At 46.0% G+C, this 22,548-nt stretch overlaps 1 protein-coding gene across 4 annotated transcripts in view; it reads left to right on the top strand.

Annotated features, from left to right (window-relative positions):
• The window catches only part of RELN (reelin), an 856,893-nt gene that overhangs the window by 568,672 nt on the left and 265,673 nt on the right, over nt 1-22,548 (top strand). For all 4 annotated transcript variants that reach the window (XM_063927014.1, XM_063927013.1, XM_063927012.1 and 1 more), the window contains exon 20: nt 10,050-10,286. In XM_063927014.1, coding sequence (XP_063783084.1) covers nt 10,050-10,286 — 237 coding nt within the window. The remainder of the gene's footprint in view (nt 1-10,049; nt 10,287-22,548) is intronic.

Genomic DNA, 22,548 nt, shown 5'->3' with positions numbered 1-22,548 from the left:
GCCACAGCCGTGGCTCATAACATTACCCCCCCCCCTTGAGGAGGGGTCAAAAGACCCCAAAACTCAGACTATCCAGAACAAGGGATACAAAAAAAAAAACCTGACACACTGGTCTAACAGACAAGAAAACAAAAACAAGCTGTAGCAACAACTTGTAACAGTGCCCTCCCCCTAACGGTGGCCACAGGACACAAGACAAGGAGAAAAAAAAATCTCTTTTTTTTTTTTTTTTTTTTTAAATCAAGGCAAGAGTCAAAAAATTATTTCTTTTTCTTCTTCTTCTTTTTACAAAGCTCTTTAGGTCTGACCAAGGTAATTCCCCAAACATTGTCTGAACTGATGGTACCACCCAGCAAGGCTGCGTTCAAATCAGAGACAGGTTTCTTACCCTTGGGAGCTGAACTTTCTGGTAAAGTACTATTAGAAGAAGAAGTCAAAAAAACACATCCTGCAGTCAAAACATCGGGCTGGGACTCTTTTGCAGAGTTTACAGTATTTGGTGGACTCTCAGCAGACAAGACGGGTGACTTAGAGGAACCTGAACCAATTTCTTTGGAACCGTATCTTTTAACAATTGCATCACAGAATGCTAGGGGATCCTGAAGAATGGGATCTTCAGCTTTCATTAGGCTGGTTGCCCACTCAGAAGGCTCTCCTCTAAAAGAATAAATCAGATAGAGCCCAAGGTTTTCTGAAGTGATGCCCAGAAATGGTCTAGACAACATAATAGTGTAATAGTGTTTGAAAAGCGCCAGAAATTGGGCGAAGTCCCCATCAAAGGTTATGGATGTTGAGATATCAGAGTCAGGATCTGTTTCCTTCTCATCTGACTGACTGGAGTGCTTTGCTAGGACCTGGTCACTATTGACCTTACTCGAGGCTGAGACTCTCTGAACCCCACCCGGGGGCTGAGACTTTCTGAACCCCACCCGGGGCAGTGACTTTCTGAACCCCACCCGGGGCAGTGACTTTCTGAACCCCACCCGGGGCAGTGACTTTCTGAACCCCACCCGGGGCAGTGACTTTCTGAACCCCACCCGGGGCAGTGACTTCCGGGGACCCCGCTGGGGCAGTGGCCTCCGGGGACCCCGCTGGGGCAGTGGCCTCCGGGAACCCCGCTGGGGCAGTGGCCTCCGGGAACCCCGCTGGGGCAGTGGCCTCCGGGAACCCCGCTGGGACAGTGGCCTCCGAGAACCCCGCTGGGACAGTGGCGTCCGGGAACCCCGCTGGGGCAGTGGCCTCCGAGAACCCCGCTGGGGCAGTGGCCTCCGAGAACCCCGCTGGGGCCAGCACCTCGGATTCTTTTACTGGGACCGGGCCGTTGGCCTCCCTGACTGGGATCGGGCCATCGGCCTCCCTCTCTGAGTCGATAATTATCGAAAGTTCTCCCGGGACTATGACTTCCGGGACTTTTGCTGAAGCAATAACGTTCAGATCCTCCACTAATGCTATGCTTCTTAAGTTCTTTCCTGGGGAAGCGACTTCTAGACCCTTCTTTGGGGCTGCGTCTCTCGAGACCCCACTTGGGGATATTACTTTAAAGATCCCTTCTGGGGTTTTGCTTCTCGAGTTCCCCTCAAGAACTATGGTTTTAGAGACCCTTTCTAGGGTTGCGCTTTTCAAGTCCCTACCTGGGGTAACAGCTTCTGAGACCCCTTCCGATATGGACACCTGAACTAAAATATTTGATGTCCCTCTATAAGCTAGGGCATCAGGTACCGCTCCAGCACTCTGGGCATCGGGTACCGCTCCAGCACTCTGGGCATCGGGTACCGCTCCAGCACTCTGGGCATCGGGTACCGCTCCAGCACTCTGGGCATCGGGTACCGCTCCAGCACTCTGGGCATCGGGTACCGCTCCAGCACTCTGGGCATCGGGTACCGCTCCAGCACTCTGGGCATCGGGCACCACTCCAGGACCCTGGGCTACGGGCACCACTCCAGGACCCTGGGCTACGGGCACCACTCCAGGACCCTGGGCTACGGGCACCACTCCAGGACCCTGGGCTACGGGCACCACTCCAGGACCCTGGGCTACGGGCACCACTCCAGGACCCTGGGCTACGGGCACCACTCCAGGACCCTGGGCTACGGGCACCACTCCAGGACCCTGGGCATCGGGCACCACTCCAGGACCCTGGGCATCGGGCACCACTCCAGGAACCTGGGCATCAGGCACCACTCCAGGAACCTGGGCATCAGGCATCACTCCAGGGACTTGCAACTCCGCTTCCACAGGAACCTCAAGAGAGGAGAGAAACATTCTCTTTTGATTCCTGAATCTATAATGGGGCTCCCTTGCCCAAGGACCCCAATTATAGGACAGAGAGCTTTTTTGTGTGGGTTGTGTGACAAGTGCCTCTGCCACAGTAGAGACAGGAGTAGGTCTTGTATCATGACTCAACTTGGCCAGAGGGCAAGACTCGTCACCACACTTTGGCTTGCGCAACTCACAGGTCTGCAGATAATGGCCTAAACCCCCACAATATAGGCATAAGTTTAAGTTTCTGCGACGCAGACGCTCCTCTTCTGAGAGCCTGGGCCGCAGAAAACTTTTAAACCTTTTCTCTTCAATTAGACCAGAGGATTCTCTTGTCACCATACTGTGAGCAAGAGTCTCTTTAGAGATAGATGTACTCTCAACGACTTCTGGCAAAATGAGCAAGATTTTAGTCAGAAGGTTTTGCAGTTGCTTTAGGGATTGCTGCAAAACTTCTAGTCGCTCTGGTCTCAAAGCACTGAATACAGAGTTCAGAGCTGCGAGAGATGCCTGCAGGGCTTGCATAGTAGACATAGGAGGATTTAAAACTAGACGAGACAAGACAAGGCAAGACAAGGCAAGGCAAGACAAGGCAAGGCAAGACTAAATTTTGCTAAACAAAACAAGACTTTTTTTTTTTTTTTTTTAAACACCGGACTGGATTCTAAACACCGGACTGGATTCTAAACACCGGACTGGATTCTAAACACCAGACTGGATTCTAAACACCAGACTGGATTCTAAACACCGGACTGGATTCTAAACACCGGACTGGATTCTAAACACCGGACTGGATTCAAAACACCGGACTGGATTCTAGACTAGACACTGGACTGGGCCAAAAAAGAAAAAAAAGTTTTATTTCTTTTTTGTGGTATGGCTGGTGATAATGTTAGGTTCCTGGTGCTCAGAACAAGGGAGATGTTATGAAGCGAGTCCAGAGCACCAGGACGTAATGCTGGGAAAGGGGAATGGAAAGGGAATAGCCCCTGGCGCCCTAACTCCGTTGTCTCGCCCGTGTGTTCAGAAATCCCCTGCGAGACTATGGTTGCTTGAGCCCATGGCAGCCGCGTTTGAAGGGCGGATTATGTCTGCCCAACTCCGATGCCCCCTCAGGTCTTAATGGGAGACAAAGGGAAATCCGAGACAGGGTGATAACAAGGGGCCCTCTGACTAAACAACCAGGCCAGGGGCTACAAGCTAACTGACTAAACCTGAGGTATGTGCGGTAACCCGCCAGGGAAAAGGACAACCAAAATCCACTAGTCCGTACTCCTACCCAGCACCGCTGGATACCAGAGTGGATCTGTGGGAGCGGAATCCTCCGCAAAAGCTCCGGAACACAAATAATAAAAGATAAATAATTAAGCGGCCCAAGCCGCAACACACGGCTACGCCGTGACTCACGAACACCACTGGATGTTCAAAGGTGCTCAGTCAGGACTCCAGGAACAGATGACGACTTCCGAGTACAGGACAACTGAGAACAGGAACGACCGGATACAGCAGGACTGGAAACACTTTCAGCAAACAGATTCAGCATTCAGGAAGCTCAGGAACTAGCAGGAACCAAGCTCAGAACTCAAGCAGACTGAAAACCCAGAAATATCACCAGCATCTGCGAACTGCAATCAGCCAGCATATAACAGAGAGGCCTAATTAATAATCCAGTGCAGCTGGCCTATTGCAGGACTCCAAGCTGACAAGATGCAATTAGCAGCCAGATGAGGCTGAACACATGGGAACAAGCTGCAATTGCACAGACTCACCAGCGGCAGCAGACAAGAGTAATCTAAAACAGAGCAATGGGAAATCCTGGCATGCAAGACAACTAAATAAACATAAAATAGAAATGAACCACTACCTGTGGTTCATAACAGTATCCCCTCCTTAAGGGTGAGCTCCGAGCACCCCATGACACCCACGGGGAACATAAACAGAAGTATAACATAAAATACATAACAAAAATGCAAAACAGGAATGAGCCACAGCCGTGGCTCATAACACAGTGGTGAGTCTGTGTAATTGCAGCTTGTTCCCATGTGTTCAGCCTCACCTGTCTGTTGATTGCACCTCTCAGTTGTGCAGCAGGGTAGCTGCACGACATAATTAATTAAGACTCTCTGTTATATGCTGGCTCAGTGCAATTCACAGACGCTGGTGATATTTCCAGGTTTCTAGACTTCCAGAGTTCTTGCGTTCTGAGCTAGTCCCTGCCAGTTCCTGAGCTCCTGTCTAGCAGTGTCTGTCTAGCTGCTTCCAGTGTTGGTTCCTGTGTCGATTCCTGTGTTGGTTCCTGTGTCCTGCCGTGAAGTGTTCCTGTCCAGAAGTCCTGTGGCTTTGTCTGTGCCTAGTCAAGTTTCTGGCTTCTTGGTGTCCACCGGTCTGTCGTTGGGATTCTGCCTGTCCTCCGGTTCTGAGAGTCTGTGTCGGCTATATTGGGGGTTCCTGTCCTTTTGCCAGTGTTTGTACCGGTTCCGTGAGTAGCGGCTTTGCCGCGTCCGTCGGCCTAGGCCGCAGTATTCTATTGTTATATTTTGTTACTGGTGTTTTGCAGAGGGTTCTGCTTATGCTGTCACCGCCGGTACACAACAGTATTGTGTCGGCGAGTGGACAGCATTTCCTTGGTTGTTCTTTTCCTTTGGCGGCGTGCCGCACATATATTTAGTTTTAGGGTAGTTAGTAGCCCCTAGCTTTCTGTTGTTTTAGTCAGAGGTCCCCTTGTTATTATCCTGTCTCGGTTCACGCCTTGTCTCACGCTAAGACCTGGGGGCATCAGAGTTGGGCAGACATAATCCGCCCTTCAAACGCGGCTGCCGTGGGCCCAAGAAACCATAGTCACTCAGGCGTGAACTGACCACACGGGTAAAACAACGGAGGTAGGGTGCTAGTGGCTATTTCCACACCACACCTTATTTCAGCGTCACGTTCTGGTTCTCAGGACTCACTACGCAACATCTCCCTTGTTCTGAGCACCAGGAACCTAACATTATCACCAGCCCTACAACAAAAAAGAAATAAAGCTTTTTCTTTTTTGGCCCAGTCCAGTGTCTTGTCTAGAATCCAGTCCTGTCTAGAATTCAGTGTGCAGAATCCAGTCCGGTGTTTAGAATCCAGTCCTGTCTAGAATTCAGTGTGCGGAATCCAGTCCGGTGTTTAAAAATCCAGTCCTGTCTAGAATTCAGTGTGCAGAATCCAGTCCGGTGTTTAAAAATCCAGCCCAGTCTTGTCTTGTCTAGTTTAAAAATCCAGTCCAGTCTTGTCTTGTCTAAGAATCTTGTCTAGAATCTTGTCTTAGAATCTTGTCTTAGAATCATGTCTGGAATCATGTCTAGAATCTTGTCTAAGAACATTGTCTAAGAATCTTGTCTAAGAATCTTGTCTAGAATCTTGTCTTAGAATTGTGTCTAGAATCGTGTCTTGTCTTGTCTAGTTTGAAATCCTCCTATGCCTACTATGCAAGCCCTGCAAGCATCTCTCTCAGCCCTGAACTCAGCTTTCAGTGCTTTGAAACCTGAGCGGCTGGAAGTTTTGCAGCAATCCTTAAAGCAACTGCAAAACCTTCTGACCAAAATTTTGCTTATTTTGCCAGAAGTTGTTGAGAGTTCATCCTATAAAGAGACTCTTGCTCACAGTATGGTGACAAGTGAATCCTCAGGTTTAATTAAAGAGAAAAGGTTTAAAAGTTTTCTGCGGCCCAGGCTCTCAGAAGAGGAGCGTCTGCGTCGCAGAAACTTAGATTTATGCCTATATTGTGGGGGTTTAGGCCACTCTCTGCAGACCTGTGAGTTGCGCAAGCCAAAGTGTGGCAACAAGTCCTGCCCTCTGGCCAAGTTTAGTCAGGATACAAGACCTACTCCTGTCTCTACTGTGGCAGAGATACTTGTCACAAAACCTACACTAAAAAGTACTCTGTCCTATAATTGGGGTCCTTGGGCTAGGGAGCCCCATTATAGATTCAGGAACCAAAGGAGAATGTTTCTCTCCTCTCTTGATTTTCCTGTTGAAGCAGAGTTGCAAGCCCCTGGGGCGGTGCCCGATGCCCAGGGTCCTGGAGTGGTGCCCGATGCCCAGGGTCCTGGAGTGGTGCCCAATGTCCAGGGTCCTGGAGTGGTGCCCGATGCCCAGGGTCCTGAAGTGGTGCCTGATGCCCAGGGTCCTGGAGTGGTGCCCGGTGCCCAGGGTCCTGGAGCGGTGCCCGGTGCCCAGGGTCCTGGAGCGGTGCCCAGGGTCCTGGAGCGGTGCCCGGTGCCCAGGGTCCTGGAGCGGTGCCCGGTGCCCAGAGTCCTGGAGCGGTACCCGATGCCCAGAGTCCTGGAGTGGTACCCGATGCCCAGAGTCCTGGAGCGGTACCTGATGCTCTAGGTTATAGAGGGACATTGAATATTATAGCTCAGGTGTCAATACCAGAAGGGGTCTCAGAAGCTGTTACCCCAGGTAGAGACTTGAAAAGCGCAACTCCAGAGAAGGTGTCTAAAACCATAGTTCTAGAAGGGAACTCGAGAAGCAAAACCCCAGAAGGGATCTTTGAAGTAATATCCCCAAGTGGGGTCTCGAGAGACAAAGCCCCAAAGAAGGGTCTAGAAGTCGCTTCCCCAGGAAAGGACTCAAGAGGCATAGCGTTAGTGGAGGTTCTGAAGGTTATAGCTTCAGCAAAAGTCCCGGAAGTCATAGTCCCGGGAGAAGTTTCGATAATTATCGACTCAGAGAGGGAGGCCGACGGCTCGGTCCCAGTGAGGGAGGCCGACGGCTCGGTCCCAGTGAGGGAGGCCGACGGCTCGTTCCCAGTGAGGGAGGCCGACGGCTCGGTCCCAGTGAGGGAGGACGACGGCCCGGTCCCAGTGAGGGAGGCCGACGGCCCGGTCCCAGTAAAAGAATCCGAGGTTCTGGCCCCAGCGGGGTTCCCGGAGGCCACTGCCCCAGCGGGGTTCCCGGAGGCTACTGCCCCAGCGGGGTTCCCGGAGGCCACTGCCCCAGCGGGGTTCCCGAAGGCCACTGCCCCGGGTGGGGTTCAGAAAGCCACTGCCCCGGGTGGGGTTCAGAAAGTCACTGCCCCGGGTGGGGTTCAGAAAGTCACTGCCCCGGGTGGGATTCAGAAAGTCACTACCCCGGGTGGCGTTCCGAGGGCCACTGCCCCAGGTGAGGTTCCGAGGGCCACTGCCCCAGGTGGGGTTCCGAGGGTCACTGCCCCAGGTGAGGTTTAGAAAGTCACTGCCCCAGGTGGGGTTCAGAAAGTCTTAGCCTCGAGTAAGGTCAATAGTGACCAGGTCCTAGCAAAGCACTCTAGTCAGTCAGATGGGAAGGAAGCAGATCCTGACTCTGTTGATATCTCAACATCTATAATCTTTGATGGGGACTTAGTCCAATTTCTGGCGCTTTACAAACACTATTACACCATTTTGTTGTTTAGACCATTTCTGGGCATCACTTCAGAGAACCTTGTGCTCTATCTGATATATTCCTTTAGAGGAGAGCCTTTTGAGTGGGCAACCAGCCTAATGAAAGCTGAAGATCCCATTCTTCAGGATCCCCCGGCATTCAGTGATGCAGTTATTAAGAGATATGGTTCCAAAGAAATTGGTTCAGGTTCCTCTAGGTCACCCGTCTTATCTGCTGAGAGTTCACCGTATTCTGTAAATTCGGCACAAGAGTCTCAGCCCGTTGTTTTGACTGCAGGATGTGCTTTTCTCTCTTCTTCTAATAGTAGTACTTTGCCTGAAAGTTCAGCTCCCAAGGTTAAGAAACCAATCTCTGATTTGAACCCAGCCTTGCTGGGAGGTACCATCAGTTCAGACAATGTTTGGGGAATTACCTTGGTCAGACCTCAATAACTTTGTAAAAAGAAGAAGAAAAATAAATGGTTATTGACTCTTGTCTTGAGATATAAAAAAAAAAAAAAAAAAAAAGATTTTTTTTTCCCCCTTGTCTTGTGTCCCGTGGCCACCGTCAAGGGGGGGGCACCGTTACAAGCTGTTGTCACAGCTTGTTTCTGTTAGACCAGTGTGTCAGGTTTTTTTTGTATCCCTTGTTTTGGAAAGTCTGAATTTTGGGGTCCTTTGACCACTCCTCAAGGGGGGGGGGGGGGGTAATGTTATGAGCCACGGCTGTGGCTCATTCCTGTTTTGCATTTTTGGTTATGTATTTTATGTTATACTTCTGTTCATGTTCCCCGTGGGTGTCATGGGGTGTTCGGAGTTCACCCTTAAGGGAAGGGTACTGTTATGAACCACAGGTATGTCATCTATGCAGACCATAGGTGCAGGTTGCGGGTGTAGCTGCTATGGGTCCCACAGTTGAGGGAGACCTTATATGTCTGTGTTTCTATGTGAGTTCTTTTGCCATTTGACTGTACATGAGGCCACTAGCGTATTTATAATGGGTGCAGTGTGTGCGGTGCACACGGGCCCCCGGGTGTCCAGGGGGGGCCAGACCGCACACCCTGCACCCAATAATTGAAATGCTCACCCCCCGGAGGCCCGCGGCGCAGCACCAGCGCTGCCGAAATCACTGGGAAAATGGCTTGGCACCATTTTCCCTGTGATTTGCGCATGCGCAGTAGGAAAATCACTAGGAAAATGGCCACCACGCCATTTTCCCATAGATCTACGCATGTGCTGTAGACTCTGGGACAGCGCTAGGGTCCACTAGGGACCCTATTGCCCAGAGTCTAAACAGCGCTGATGGCTAGGGAGGTGGGGGCCCAGCCGGAGCCTGCACATGGGCCTCCTCCTCTCTAGAAACGCCCCTGCATGAGGCCCTTGCTATGAGGCCCACAAATGACTAGTTATGCCCCTGATAGGAACTCTAAGTATACGTGTCCCCCCCCCCCCCCCCCGTTGTATTTGTCTAATAACATTGTTATGGATTGTCTATATAACGTTATGTACTGTAGTTATAAGACTACCACATTTTAATTGTGGTGCTAGTATGCTCACTTGCATATAAAAGTTTGTACAATTACATTATTTGGTTTCTCTTCTCCTTGATATTTTTATTACTTCTCAGACTGAGAGTTATCTTCTCAAAATACAATAGATTGGGTCACAGCCATGTGACAGAGAGCAGGCAAAAAGGAGGCGGGCATAACAACCAAGTTTGTTCTTGTGCATAGAGGGATCAACCAAACTACATCATGCATATATTTTCCCCTGTGCTTTGCGCACTTAGGTGGTCATTCCGAGTTGATCGCTCGTTGCCGATTTTCGCAGCGCAGCGATCAAGAGAAAAAACGGCAATTCTGCACATGTGCATGGTACGCAGCGCGCATGCGCTAAGTACTTTCACACAAAAGTTTGTAGTTTTACTCAAGCTCGAGCGGCGTTTTTTTTTAGTCGCCCGAGTGATCGTAGTGTGATTGACAGGGAGTGGGTGTTTCTGGGCGGAAACTGGCCGTTTTCAGGGAGTGTGCTAAAAATGCAGGCGTGCCAGGTAAAAATCCAGGAGGGAAACGGGGGAGTGGCTGGCCGAACGCAGGGCGTGTTTGTGATGTCAAACCAGGAACTAAACGGACTGAGGTGATCGCAGTCTAGGAGTAGGTCTGGAGCTACTCAGAAACTGCAGCAAATTATTTAGTAGCAGTTCTGCTAATCTTTCGTTAGCAATTCTGCTAAGCTAAGATACACTCCCAGAGGGCGGCGGCCTAGCGTGTGCAATGCTGCTAAAAGAAGCTAGCGAGCGAACAACTCAGAATGAGGGCCCTAGGGCGGTATCCTATTAGCTGTGGTAATTAATTATTTGAGGTTAATGTGCAGTGGTTTAATATTGTTTTAAGAGATTGTTTTGTATTTCAGAATAATATCAGTGGCGCTCCCTGAGGAAGCCAAGCAGTTTGGAATTCAGTTTAGGTGGTGGCAGCCATACCATTCTGGACAGGGAGAAGATGTGTGGGCCATTGATGAGATTATCATGACATCTGTACTCTTCAACAGCATCAGCCTGGACTTCACAAATCTAGTGGATGTCACTCAGTCTCTTGGCTTTTACTTGGGAAATGTGCAGCCATATTGTGGACATGACTGGACTCTATGGTGAGAATTTTCTTTCAGTTGCTGTAGTGACTTTGTCATAGCTCGTTGATGTTATCCAATAATCCCTTCCTATTTACTTTACTACCCACCAGATATATACTGTCCACAAAATATGTTAAAGTGTAGTATGGAGACTCTAATGCGTCTTTATAGCCAACCATAATGGTTGCACACGCATTATAAAGTTCCTCAGCAATATTCCAACCCTGCCGGTTATAGTACTAGCCATAATCTTCTAGTCCCCACAATATTGTCTCCCACCCAAGTGTTAATTTTCCACCATTTTACAAGATACTTGCAGTTATACTGTATATCACCAGTGTTGTGGAACATGATATTTATTCCACTTTTATATATCTCACTGGTGCTTTATTGGATTCACCATATTGGGGATCCAACGAAACTTGTTGAGTGGATGTTTCCTGTATGACTATTATTGTTTTTAACCTTTTACGTACATTTTATTATCCTTGCAAGGATTTAAGCACATGTGCAAACTGTATTACACTATCTGTTTATGAACTGATGCAGCTCTTCATCTGGTTCAGATAAGCCGTATTTTTTTTCAGATTTTGGTACGGAGCCATTGTACACCATTTTCTATATATACAGCACGCTTTGTGTTGTTTACTGCACTAGGAGGTGCCCTTTTCTATCTATTTTTTTTTTTTTGAGACTTGCAAATCATGTCATGTGGTGTTTTCTGAAGATGTGCTGCTGTTCCAATATAAGAGGGCTCACTAGGCATACAAATTTTGGGATTATTATTTTTAAGGTTTCTTTTCATTCTCATAATGAGTTTTTGTGATTGACATTACTAAGCGTCAATATATATATATATATATATATTTATTCGTGAATGGTAAAACTTCTGTGCTTTCAGTGCATCAACAGTGATCTGTGTGTTTTCACAATGTAAATCCTTATAAGTGATCAAAGATATGCATACCGAACATCAAAGAAAAGTTGGCTCCTAGCAGTGTATTTCTTTACGATCCTTCCTCTGTCCTCCAAACTAAATTATATATATTCTATTTACTGATATTTAAGGTTCATTTACTTCACTTAATGATTCAGATAAAAAAAGAAAAATTCGGAAAAAAATTTTTTGTTCAAAATTATTGTAGGAACAGCAAAAACAATCAGTAATACACCACATTCAGCTACTTTCTTATTGGGTGGGGGATGTAGTCAGGTGACCAGCGCTCGCCACAGGTTCTATTCCCATTCTATGGATGTTGTGGACACCCATGAGTGGGAATAGCCCTGGGCCCCCTGCTGGCATCCATGCGGCCGGGATCCTGGCGTTGGTATGCTGACCGCTTCGATGCCGGCAAGGGGGCCAGGGCTATTCCCACTCATGGGTGTTCACGACACCTACAGAGTGGGAATAGAACCTGGGGCGAGTGCAGTGAGCCACCGAGCTCGCAGTGTGGTGAGTGCAGCGAGCCTGCAAGGGGCTTTGTTGCGCTCGGGCCGGGATTCCAGCATCGGTATACTGACTGCCGGGATCCCGAGCGCCAGTCATCCAACCCCAACCCATTGGGGGATATGGATGGGTCGGGGTTTCAACTAGCATGCACACGTTTTCTGGGAAAAATGCAGTCGGCACAAGATGAAAAGCTTTTTATGTTAAATACATTTCATAAACTTTTTAAATATGAAAAAAGAAGCAAAAATAAGAGAATATATGTAAAATATAGCATGGCATGTCAAAATAATCCAAAATATGCATATTGCACTATGCCTCTATTAACTTGATTTGATCTGAAACAAATAGTTCCAAGTTGATTCTCAGATATTACCTTCCTAAAAAATGTCATGCAGTTGTGTAAACTATAGGGCCCTACACACATACAGATCTCACTGCACGATATGAACATTCTTGTTCATTAATGAACAAGAACGCGTTCATATCGTGCAGTATGTATGCACCAACGATTAACGATGCACGGCCCCGCGCTCGTTAATCGTTGGTGCTGGGTCACTTATGCATGCAGGCCAATATGGACAATCTCATCCATATTAGCATGCACTGCTATGGAGCCGGGTGATGGGGGGGGGGGGTGAATAAACTTCACTCCCCATGTCACCTCTTCCCCGTCACCAGGTCGCCTGTCGGCCGTATCCGCTGTCGGGCACCTCAGCAGCGGATCGCCGAGTGTGTAGGGCCCATATGTCAGATTATGTGTTTTTACTCATAATTACTTTTATTGAGAGCTCACCGTCTTTCTCTGACTTTTCCTCTCAACTAATCATAATTTAGCGGCTCCAGCCCTGTGGCTAGTTCTATAACATTACACATTACTATCAGTGTCTCTGTGCTCTGTGGTAACCCCACCTGCTGTATTACCATTGTCAATTGCAATTGCAAGACCTTTGTCCTGCTTCATATTATCCAGCATCTATCTGCTCCCAGCTTATTTCTGTGATCATCCGTTGATTATATAAGCCCCTACTGTCCAGAGTTTTAGACCTGGTGGCATCCTACAGTAAGTAGCAGTGAGTGTATCTAACTCTAAGGAAACAACTGGCGGTTGTTATAGGCAGAAGACCTCTCTAACATGACTCTAGAGATCTCTTGTATAATTATTCAGATGTATCATAACAAGATATTTGTATCCCTATAGTTCTGCCTTAAGGTAACTTCCAGGGTATCATACAACTAGAGAGCTAGTTCTACCTTACATCAACTAGCAGGGCTTACTCTCACGAAACATCTGGGAGGCACCCAGATCTGAGGTGCCTGGATGAGTCTCCTGTAGGCCGTAAGCCACAAGCCACAATGTTGACATTGTGAACATGCTGACATTCTACAGATGCTGACATGTTCCATGTTGACATTTCAACAATGTCAACATCATAAATGTTGAGACATTATGATTGTCAACATTTGAAGGTCAACATTATGACTGCATTTGCCTTGTAACAACCAGTGAATTATCTATTGTGCAGTGTGTTTGATCAGGAACATGAGCACTTGTTTTTAGACCAATGGGGCCATTTATCATAGATCGTATATTCAGTGTGATCTGGGTGGGATATTACCATCTAGGATCGAATTGTAATATGCGATCACATCGAGCTGATGTATTAATCAGCACATGTAGGAACAAGAGCTCCGAAAAGAGCCCATCCTTGCGATGTGCTGTGACGGCTGCTAGAGGTACTGCGCATGCGTGGTCAGCCAGAGAGCACAGGCACAGATGCAACTTCCATAGAGAGTTCCGGCTGAACCCTCCACCGACTACGACTGTGATCTGTAGCCCATAGGCTCCAATGGGCGACCGCCAACTTCAGATGGCAGTAGCTGTGGGGGCCAATATCAGGAATGCTTCACATTCTGGATATTGGTAAATCTGGCAGCATTGCATCCCCCATAGAAACCTATGGGGGATGCATCTGCAGGTGGGAATGGAGGGATCAGAGCAGGTATCAGAGATATCTGCTGCAGTTCCTCCTACATACTTTCGGGTGATACCTAATATTTGTGGCTAACCCCCCCAAAGGTGATTGAGTGCTTTTTGTGTGGTAGACATGTGGTTACTAGGGCGCATTATTTGTTTGTGGCTTACAGCAGGCAGACTTACACTTAGTGTGTCATGACCACAGAAGGAGTACACATAAGGGAATGTGATCAACAGAACAGGCCATTTATAAATGAAACCAAATGAAGATGTTTGTTCCAAACTTTTTGTTCCTGTTATGAATTATGCGTTAATTGATTATAAACTTTTGATTGTGCTGAATAAACATTCAAGACCATTCACATGCTTAATTGTCATGCATCTTGATTTGTAGGAAGTATAATCAGAACTACTGCAGCACACCTTAGGAAGCCAAAATAATAGTCATATACCCATGGGCACGAAGAGCAACCGCAGAGCAGTTTTATCGCCCAGCACATTACGGCAATCTGATTCCACTTTGTGATCATCTGTCTATCTGAAGGGGGTCGGCTGTGCATGCTGCAGAGAATGTGCTCTAGCAGTGATAATGAGGCTATAGAAGCAGCATTATCCACTTTAACAAGGACACGGGAAGTTCTCACAGCTCGTTAAAGTGAATCAACATGGCTCGCCTCATACTGCTTGCATTTCCTTAATCAAAGAATCAAAATCTCAAACATTTTCATTTTATTGTGCTTTATTTCATTATCTTACTCCATTGTATTTCTTTGTATGTTTTAATCTTAAAAGGAGCTTTTCTTATCCCCAGAGATACTCAAATAGACATTAAATCACATCAGCAGTAATATATATGTATATGATTCTCTCCAAGAACATTATTCCTCAGCATATCTGAAAGGTGAAAAACATACCCATATTTGACATTGCTCTTCTCTCGGGATTGTTCCAAGGTCACTCTAGGTCTCCAGCAGATTGCCGGTAGCTGTATTCTTACATACTCTCCCCAGCTGCATGTCCATTTGCTTCTCATTTCTTTACCCCTGGCTCTTAGGTGGATATAGATTTATGTGCCTGAAAAATATTCTCACTAGGGAACCATGACAATTGCTTTTTCATTAGAATAACTAACACTGCTGGTCTATAAATCACTGTGCATCGTGCCATCTTTAAGTGCATTCTTTTCTCTACATTTGGGATAATTATTAATTGTTCTTGAGACAGGTGTTACTTCCAAAGTGTAAGTTGACGCTTGTATGAAAAAGACATAGAGGTTTTATAATGATTCACTAAGGTTTGACTAAATTAGGATTTTCTAAATCATAGACAATAGACAGCAACCTCCTTATATAGACCCTCATAGAATAAACCTATATTTGTCTAGTTTGAAATGGCAAGATATATGTTTGCTAAAAATGAGATTCAGTTTCATTAATACAGGGAACCAGTAGGGGCTCCAAATTTAAAATAGGGGAGAAACACCTACTGCCATTGAGTCCTGCCTGGTGATGTCTGGCAGTGTTTGGGGTGGCAGTTGGTGTGGCTCCCCTATTTGTATTTTGGTCGTGCTGCAGTCCCACCTCTGCAGCAGCCACTGCAGGCAACCATCTGCTTCATTAAAAGTCGTTTTATTTAAAAAATATATATTTTGCATCTTTTAGGGTTGTAATCCTAAGTGACATATTTCTTCTAATTTACAGCAAGTTCCAAATATTAAGAATCATTATTGCTGCATATCGTAGCATTAAAGATTCTTTATTCACTTAAATGTATTAATATAAATTGCAGGGACACATGCTCCGAAAAGAGCTCATCCCAACAATCAGAAAGAAGTAACATGATCGCATCTGTTATCACTTTATTTCCACCCATGGACCCCCTTAGGTCTACTGTGTTTTCCAGCTGTACACGTGAAATGCGGGAAAAGCCACAGTGAGAAGTCGACCCTCCTGCAGCCCACCAGAGAGGGATTGCAAGATCCCTCTCCAGTCTTGGCTGTCCTCGTTGCAGTCAGTGGACTAATGCCATCTGAAGATGGTGTTAGCCCATGTAGAGAAGATCCGCAAAGCTACTTATTAAATACTGCCCCTATAGAAAACTATGTGGACGGCTGCTGTATAGCTCTGGTGGTCAGAAAGTAAGAGTTCTGGTGTGGGAGAGTCCTGTAGGGGGCAAGAAGGAGGGAGGAATGAGGCGGGGGACATGACACCACAATCACATCATAGTCGCCCTGTCTCCCATCATACAAAGCCGCAATTTGGGCATTGTACAGCATATTTGGTGGGGTCATGATGATGCAATTTAATGCAGATCGTGTCATCAAACCAATGTTAGAGGCATGCAGGAGTCCATGGGAGCTCCCAGAAACTCTGGAGTCTCCCTGATATTCCGGGAGAGTAGGTAAGTATGGCATACTGCAGCTTTAAGTAACCCCTCACCAACATCACCAATTATTCCTTGCACCACATAGAGGAGCATAGCAAAATGAGCAGACTTCAGGCACTGTAATTCTCGGGAATGTGCACATCTGAACATTGCATCTGCAGATTAATGTGAATTAAATCTTTCCCCTAATGTTTTCATTTATTAGATGTAATTTTATGTAGATCACACCAACCTTTCAGCTGTTCTGTATGTGTGCCATTGCATACATACATTCATGGTGATGTGCGAAAACATTGTCAGCAGACTAGCACCTATGAGTTAAATGAATATCTAATCATAACACAGGCTGTACTTATCTTATATTAGTCTTTAAACTTGTCATCTGGGTTTCTCTTACTATAATGCAAGATTTTTTAACTCAGTCTTTTAAAGTTATCGGGTTAAACATCATCATATTGATAAAGCTAAATATTTATCTTATATAAAACCCTTTATGAGGTCTAAGAACACTGTACGCTATTTACGTATGAAGTACCGTAAGGGTACGCTCGCTGCGTAACAATCGCTTAGCCGTGGTCGAGACGCTCAAGCGTCACGTTCGCTCACGGCCAAGAGATCACAGGCAGGCACGCTATTGGCTGCTGACTAACGTAATGGTTCGCTATAGCGTAGCGGACGCTCGGGACCACGAGGTGATCACCAGCGGCGCTGACGCTCACAATGTTAAACCTTTAAATCTAAACCATAAACAATGTAATATGCTGTAAAACCTTAGCGTAGAGATAGGGTGTAGATGCAACACAGTGTAACCTTATTAACTCAAAAGCTGTTTGAGCGTCACCGACGCTCTGAGAATACTTAACACTATAAGAAATACACAGATACCTGGGCTTAGGGTCCAACGCCTAATATATATATATTATGAATGATATACTTGCAAAAGAATTAATACAAATACAAATCATACACTACAATATAACATAGACTACCTAACCAGATAACTACACAGGAAATACAATACAATACAATTACGTTTTAAGGGTAAATAAGAGAGAAAGAGGAGAAGAGAGAGAGAGAGAGAAATTGGCCCACAATAACAAGAAGATCAATATAGTTGCGGAGAAAAACTTACGCACAAAGGAAACGATCGCATGCGCCTCTGGACATCCAGCTCCCGATTTTCAGCAATGATAACCGTTGAAGAGTGAGTGCTGGATGTGATCGGCTTGTCTATTTATGCCCCACACACAATACAATTCAATGGTCCCTACAATCTCATTGTTCATTGGACACAGGAATTCCTCTTCGCATTATAACAAAAGGTCATAGGTTGATTCATACAGGTGGGCCGTGACTATTTCCAACAGCTCAGGTGGGAGGGAAACTGGGTTTCCCGCCGCATGGATAAGTAAGTGCAAATACAGTAAATGTTCATAAACTTCTTATGTCCATAACTATTCGCACGAGCGATTAATCCGCTTCAAACCAACACCGGAATATTGCTAATTAAATACTCTTCCGATGGGTACTAAACACCACTGTATTACTCCTGTCTGTCCCTTCGTATCAAACAAAGAGGGATTTCTCTGTTCACGAACATTCTACATTAACCAAACTTTCAGAATCTATCAAAGGGACCATGATCTACAAAATACATTATATAGTGAAAATATGTAACGATTGAGTCGCACGCTACGATCACATAAACTCTACCGTAAATACGCATACCGTGCGCCTGCGGGTGCCCGCGACTGTGAGTATGCGCACGTACGGGAGCGCGTACGCATGCGCAGCACGGACCTGTGTGAGGTGCAAATATGGTAGCGTGCATAGAGATATTTTTCTGACTTTGACAGTCCACCCTTTGGCAGTCAACAATAACTGCCACCTTCTAAAACATTTCAAAAAGAGAAAAATATATGTCAGGGGTTAATACATTTACATGGTTGGGTAGGGGAGGAGAGGAGAAGGTAGGAAAAGGGTATGACCTAGTGAGATAGCAGAAGCATGTGTGTATGAATCCGTGCTTGGGGGTCATGTATCATCGTGCCGTACGTGTTTTAAATCAAGCTTCGAGGTATTGCGTAGTATACATTTGAATTCCTTCTTATCCCGTGGTACGGGTCTGTGGATGGGCTGTCAAACTTTACCGAGCTCTTTTCGGCTTTGGTTGTAACAAAATGGGGGAGCACATTTTAGTTGATGATACATGAATGGGGGAGATATGTGATTGCTGATATCTGTGCCTGTATTCCCTATCGACTATGTGTGTCATTACCTGAGGGTTGTAGAAATGAAGAAAAGACATAATTATGGTAAATGCAGTGGTATTCTATGTCAGGTGAATGTACATTCGTCGATTGAGGTCTTGTTTGGTGTCTGTTGAATGCAGTCTTCTTTGTGCTTTTGCCCATAAGGTGCGAGCAAAAGCTGTCAATGTCCATAGATTTACAAAAGTGTTGGGCTAGCGTAATTTTAAAATTTCTAGGGAAACTGGGGATGCATGGCATAGTTCATCAAAAATCTGTGTATCAGGTTGTCAAAACTTCTTCTTTAATCCATCTGTTGTCTGTATATCGGCTCATCAAACTCCTCGTCCAAGTGGGTCTTTTTACCTTGGAGAAAACGGAAAAACAGGTGAAAGAAACGGACCGTAGAAATCGCATTTTCATCACATCATTGTTTCTACCGTTGGGTCATAAATCAAGTCCATTGGAATTACAGTTTCCTCACTCCTTAAACTCATTACCCTAGTACGACGATTGCACTTCATTAAAGCCTGACCGCATCTAAATATCAAACCAATTGATATGACAACACCTAAGATACATAGGAGAAACTTCCCAACATCCATTATGACTCCTTGAGCCCAGTCTCCTAAACCAGAGAACCAATTTCGCGGGTTCAACCATGACACCCAACCAGTCAGCTCATTACCTACAGCAGCAAGAGTGAGATTGTGTCTCCTGCGAAATTCCCACTTCAGTTGGAGAATATCGTCCATCTTTTGGTCTATGACCTCGACCGGGTCCTCGGTGCTATTCGTAATATATGTGCAACATTTCACGCCGTATTGTGTTGCCAGTGTGACACAATATCCGCCTGTCACTGCTGTGAGGTAATTAAGAACCATTCTATGCTGTACCAGTTCTGTTTTATAAGCCTGAAGTTCTCTTCCAGTATACCTAAACGTGTCATCATACATTTCAGTGATATTATCTAACAAGTTGGCGAGCGCAGATATGTATTTATAATTCAACACTCCTCTAGCGGTGCGAGTGATATCTAACGCGATTAGAAACTGAATCCCGGTGGATTCATGGATCATGTCAGAGGCCGGATGCTCTGTTCTTTCTATCAGGTGCCGTTTAACTACGTGCTCGTAATGGGTGTGAGTACAAGGAGTTTGGGCAACACGGTGTATGTCTTTCATTTTGTCATGTGATACAGTCATTACTTCAGGCAGTACTTTTCCAATATAACACAATCCTTCAGAGTTTGGGGCAAGCCACTTATACGCCTTTCTCCCGCATATGAAATATGCATCATCGGGGAGAACATATGGGACGGAGTAGGACATAACCATATTACACACCTTCCATGTGAAATCTCCTAACCCTAATTCTTCCATCTGCTTAGTACACGTATCAGGTTGTACGATATGTGCACAGTATCCTGGTGATACCTCTCCAACTCTCGTAATCCTATTTCCTAAGGTATACCTATACCGGAAAGATTTTCCTCTACTGGCTATGTGGCGTATAAGCTCTGTATCTGTAGGCATTCTATCTGCTCTATGCGAAAAGGTCATGGTTTGATTACTCCATGACACTTCCCAATTTCCCGGCTTTCGGGGATTGGAGATGTTAAAACATAATAGGGACCTATCCACATGGTATTGGTGGAGCTTCAAACTAGGAGGGCTGGAGATATTAAACCTCCTGTCCACCGGTCTCCCACCACTTAACTCAAGTACCTCCCCTAACGTTAAAGGAAATGGTACTAGCCCTGATTTGCTATGACCTTGAGGTACTTGAGAGCATACCCAACAATCTGTTTTATTTAACACACTACCCACTAAGGAGTGATAGTCACTCAATGGATGCCGGTCCATATGGATATTAAAACTGGATTGGCATTTCTTTATGCACCCATCCTCAATGACATTGTTACAGAGCCGACAGATACAGTTTTCTTCAGCTAACAATCCTTCACAATTCCTTCTATGGTCAATGCTATCGGATCGTTTTCTGATACTCGCCTTTACTTGTTGGTTAAGTTGTTCTTGGAAAACTACGCCTCCATCTTTATCATCAGAACCCATTCCAGAACCTCTCTCGACCTCCATGGTACTCTCGCCGGAACAGACTGCTCTGGTCAACATCATGGTCAACAGGAAAATCCGGATCACAGTCTCTTGGGGCAAGTCCATCTTGTAGGAGGAAACGGAGAAGAATGAGAAGGGGGGAAAAATAATTTGAGGGAGAGGGGATGGGAAGTTGGAGAAAAACAATAAAAGGGAACAGGGGATCGACAACTGCTTTTGGTCTTGTGATTTTCAATGCTCAGGTGCCGCCTCAATCCTCCTGGAACAGACACTCCAGTGATACAACCTCTACCGTCTGTTCCTTATCACGGGGCCTCTCTGGATCAGCAACCTTCTTACAGTGGGACGAATGAACCCAAGTCTCTCTCTCAGCAACCTTCAATGCTGTAGTGCTAGTCAATAAGACCTGGTATGGTCCTTCCCATCTGTCAATAAGGCAACCTGAGCGTAGAAAATTCTGTATCATTACATAATCCCCAGGTTCAATGTCATGACAATTACTATCTGGTAAATCAGGAATCACTAACTTCAGATTATCATTTTGATTCCTTAACTGTTTACTCATGTTAATCAAGTATTTTACAGTCACTTCATTGTTACACTTCAAATCATCCTGAGGGTTAATCATAACATGCGGTTGTCGACCAAACAAGATTTCAAAGGGAGATAGATTAAGAGGGGACCTGGGAGTGGTTCTGATGCTGTACAGTACAATGGGTAAAGCTTCTGGCCATGTCAATCCTGTCTCTGTCATCACTTTACTCAGTTTATTTTTAATAGTGCTGTTCACTCTTTCCACTTTCGCACTCGCCTGTGGACGGTATGGAGTGTGCAGCTTGCTATCAATTCCCATCAATTTACACATTCCTTGAAAGACATCACCTGTAAAATGGGTACCCCTATCACTTTCGATAATTCTAGGGATACCATATCTACATACAAATTCCTGCACAATTTTCTTAGCAGTAAACATAGCGGTATTTGTGGCCGCTGGAAATGCTTCGACCCAATTTGAGAAAACATCTATACAAACAAGTACATATTTCAAATTTCGACAAGGGGGTAATTGAATAAAGTCAATCTGTATTACCTGGAAAGGGCCGCCGGCAGGTGGGATATGAGATGGTTCTGTAGGTATTGCCTTTCCGATGTTCTTTCTCAGACAGGTAAGGCATGACATTGCTCTTTTACTCGCATGAGATGAAAATCCTGGGGCACACCAATATGCTCTTACCAACTTGCACATCCCTTCCTTGCCCAGATGAGTCAGCCCGTGAGCTGCCTCAGCTAAACATGGAAGGTATGCTCTGGGGGCCACTGGTTTACCGTGTCCATCCGTCCAGAGTCCTGAGGACTCCTGGCCATATCCTTTTGCCCTCCAGACTGCCTTTTCCTGTGTGGAACACAAATTTTGCATCTCACACAACTTCTGTGTGTTGATGGTATTAAATACCATCAGTTGTGTGGTGTCTGTCTGTCTGGGGGTAGCAGCTGCTAACTTAGCAGCTTCGTCTGCTCGGCTGTTACCAAGTGATACTGGGTCTTGGCTATATGTGTGTGCTTTACATTTGATAACAGCCACTCTGTCGGGTTCCTGTATCGCTGTTAGAAGCCTTTTTATGTGAGCTGCATGCGCTACCGGTGTACCAGCTGCCGTCATGAAATTTCTGAGGCGCCATAGGGCTCCGAAATCATGGACTACCCCGAATGCATATCTAGAATCGGTGTAGATATTGGCTGATTTGCCCTTAGCCAATTCACATGCTCTGGTTAGGGCGACCAGTTCAGCAACCTGGGCTGAGTGAGGTGGGCCTAGCGGTTCCGCTTCTATGGTGCCTTGGTCATCTACGACTGCGTATCCAGTACACAAGTCTCCCGAGTCTGACTGTCTATGACAACTACCGTCCGTGTAGAACGTAAGTTCTACATCTTCCAGTGGGTTGTCACTGATGTCAGGCCTTGCGGTAAAATTTTGGGTCAAATATTCCATACAATCATGTGTGTCTTCCTTTGTATTAAATTCTCCTTCCCCACCACTCTCATCCTCCACCCTTTGTGCCTGTCCAGGCACACCTGGGAGATATGTTGCAGGATTTAATGCACTGCATCTCCTTATGGTGATGTTTACGGGGGCCATTAGTGC

This window comes from Pseudophryne corroboree, chromosome 6, assembly GCF_028390025.1.
Source record: "Pseudophryne corroboree isolate aPseCor3 chromosome 6, aPseCor3.hap2, whole genome shotgun sequence".
Classification (NCBI taxonomy): Eukaryota; Metazoa; Chordata; class Amphibia; order Anura; family Myobatrachidae; genus Pseudophryne; species Pseudophryne corroboree.
This window is presented reverse-complemented; position numbering and strand designations above follow the sequence as displayed.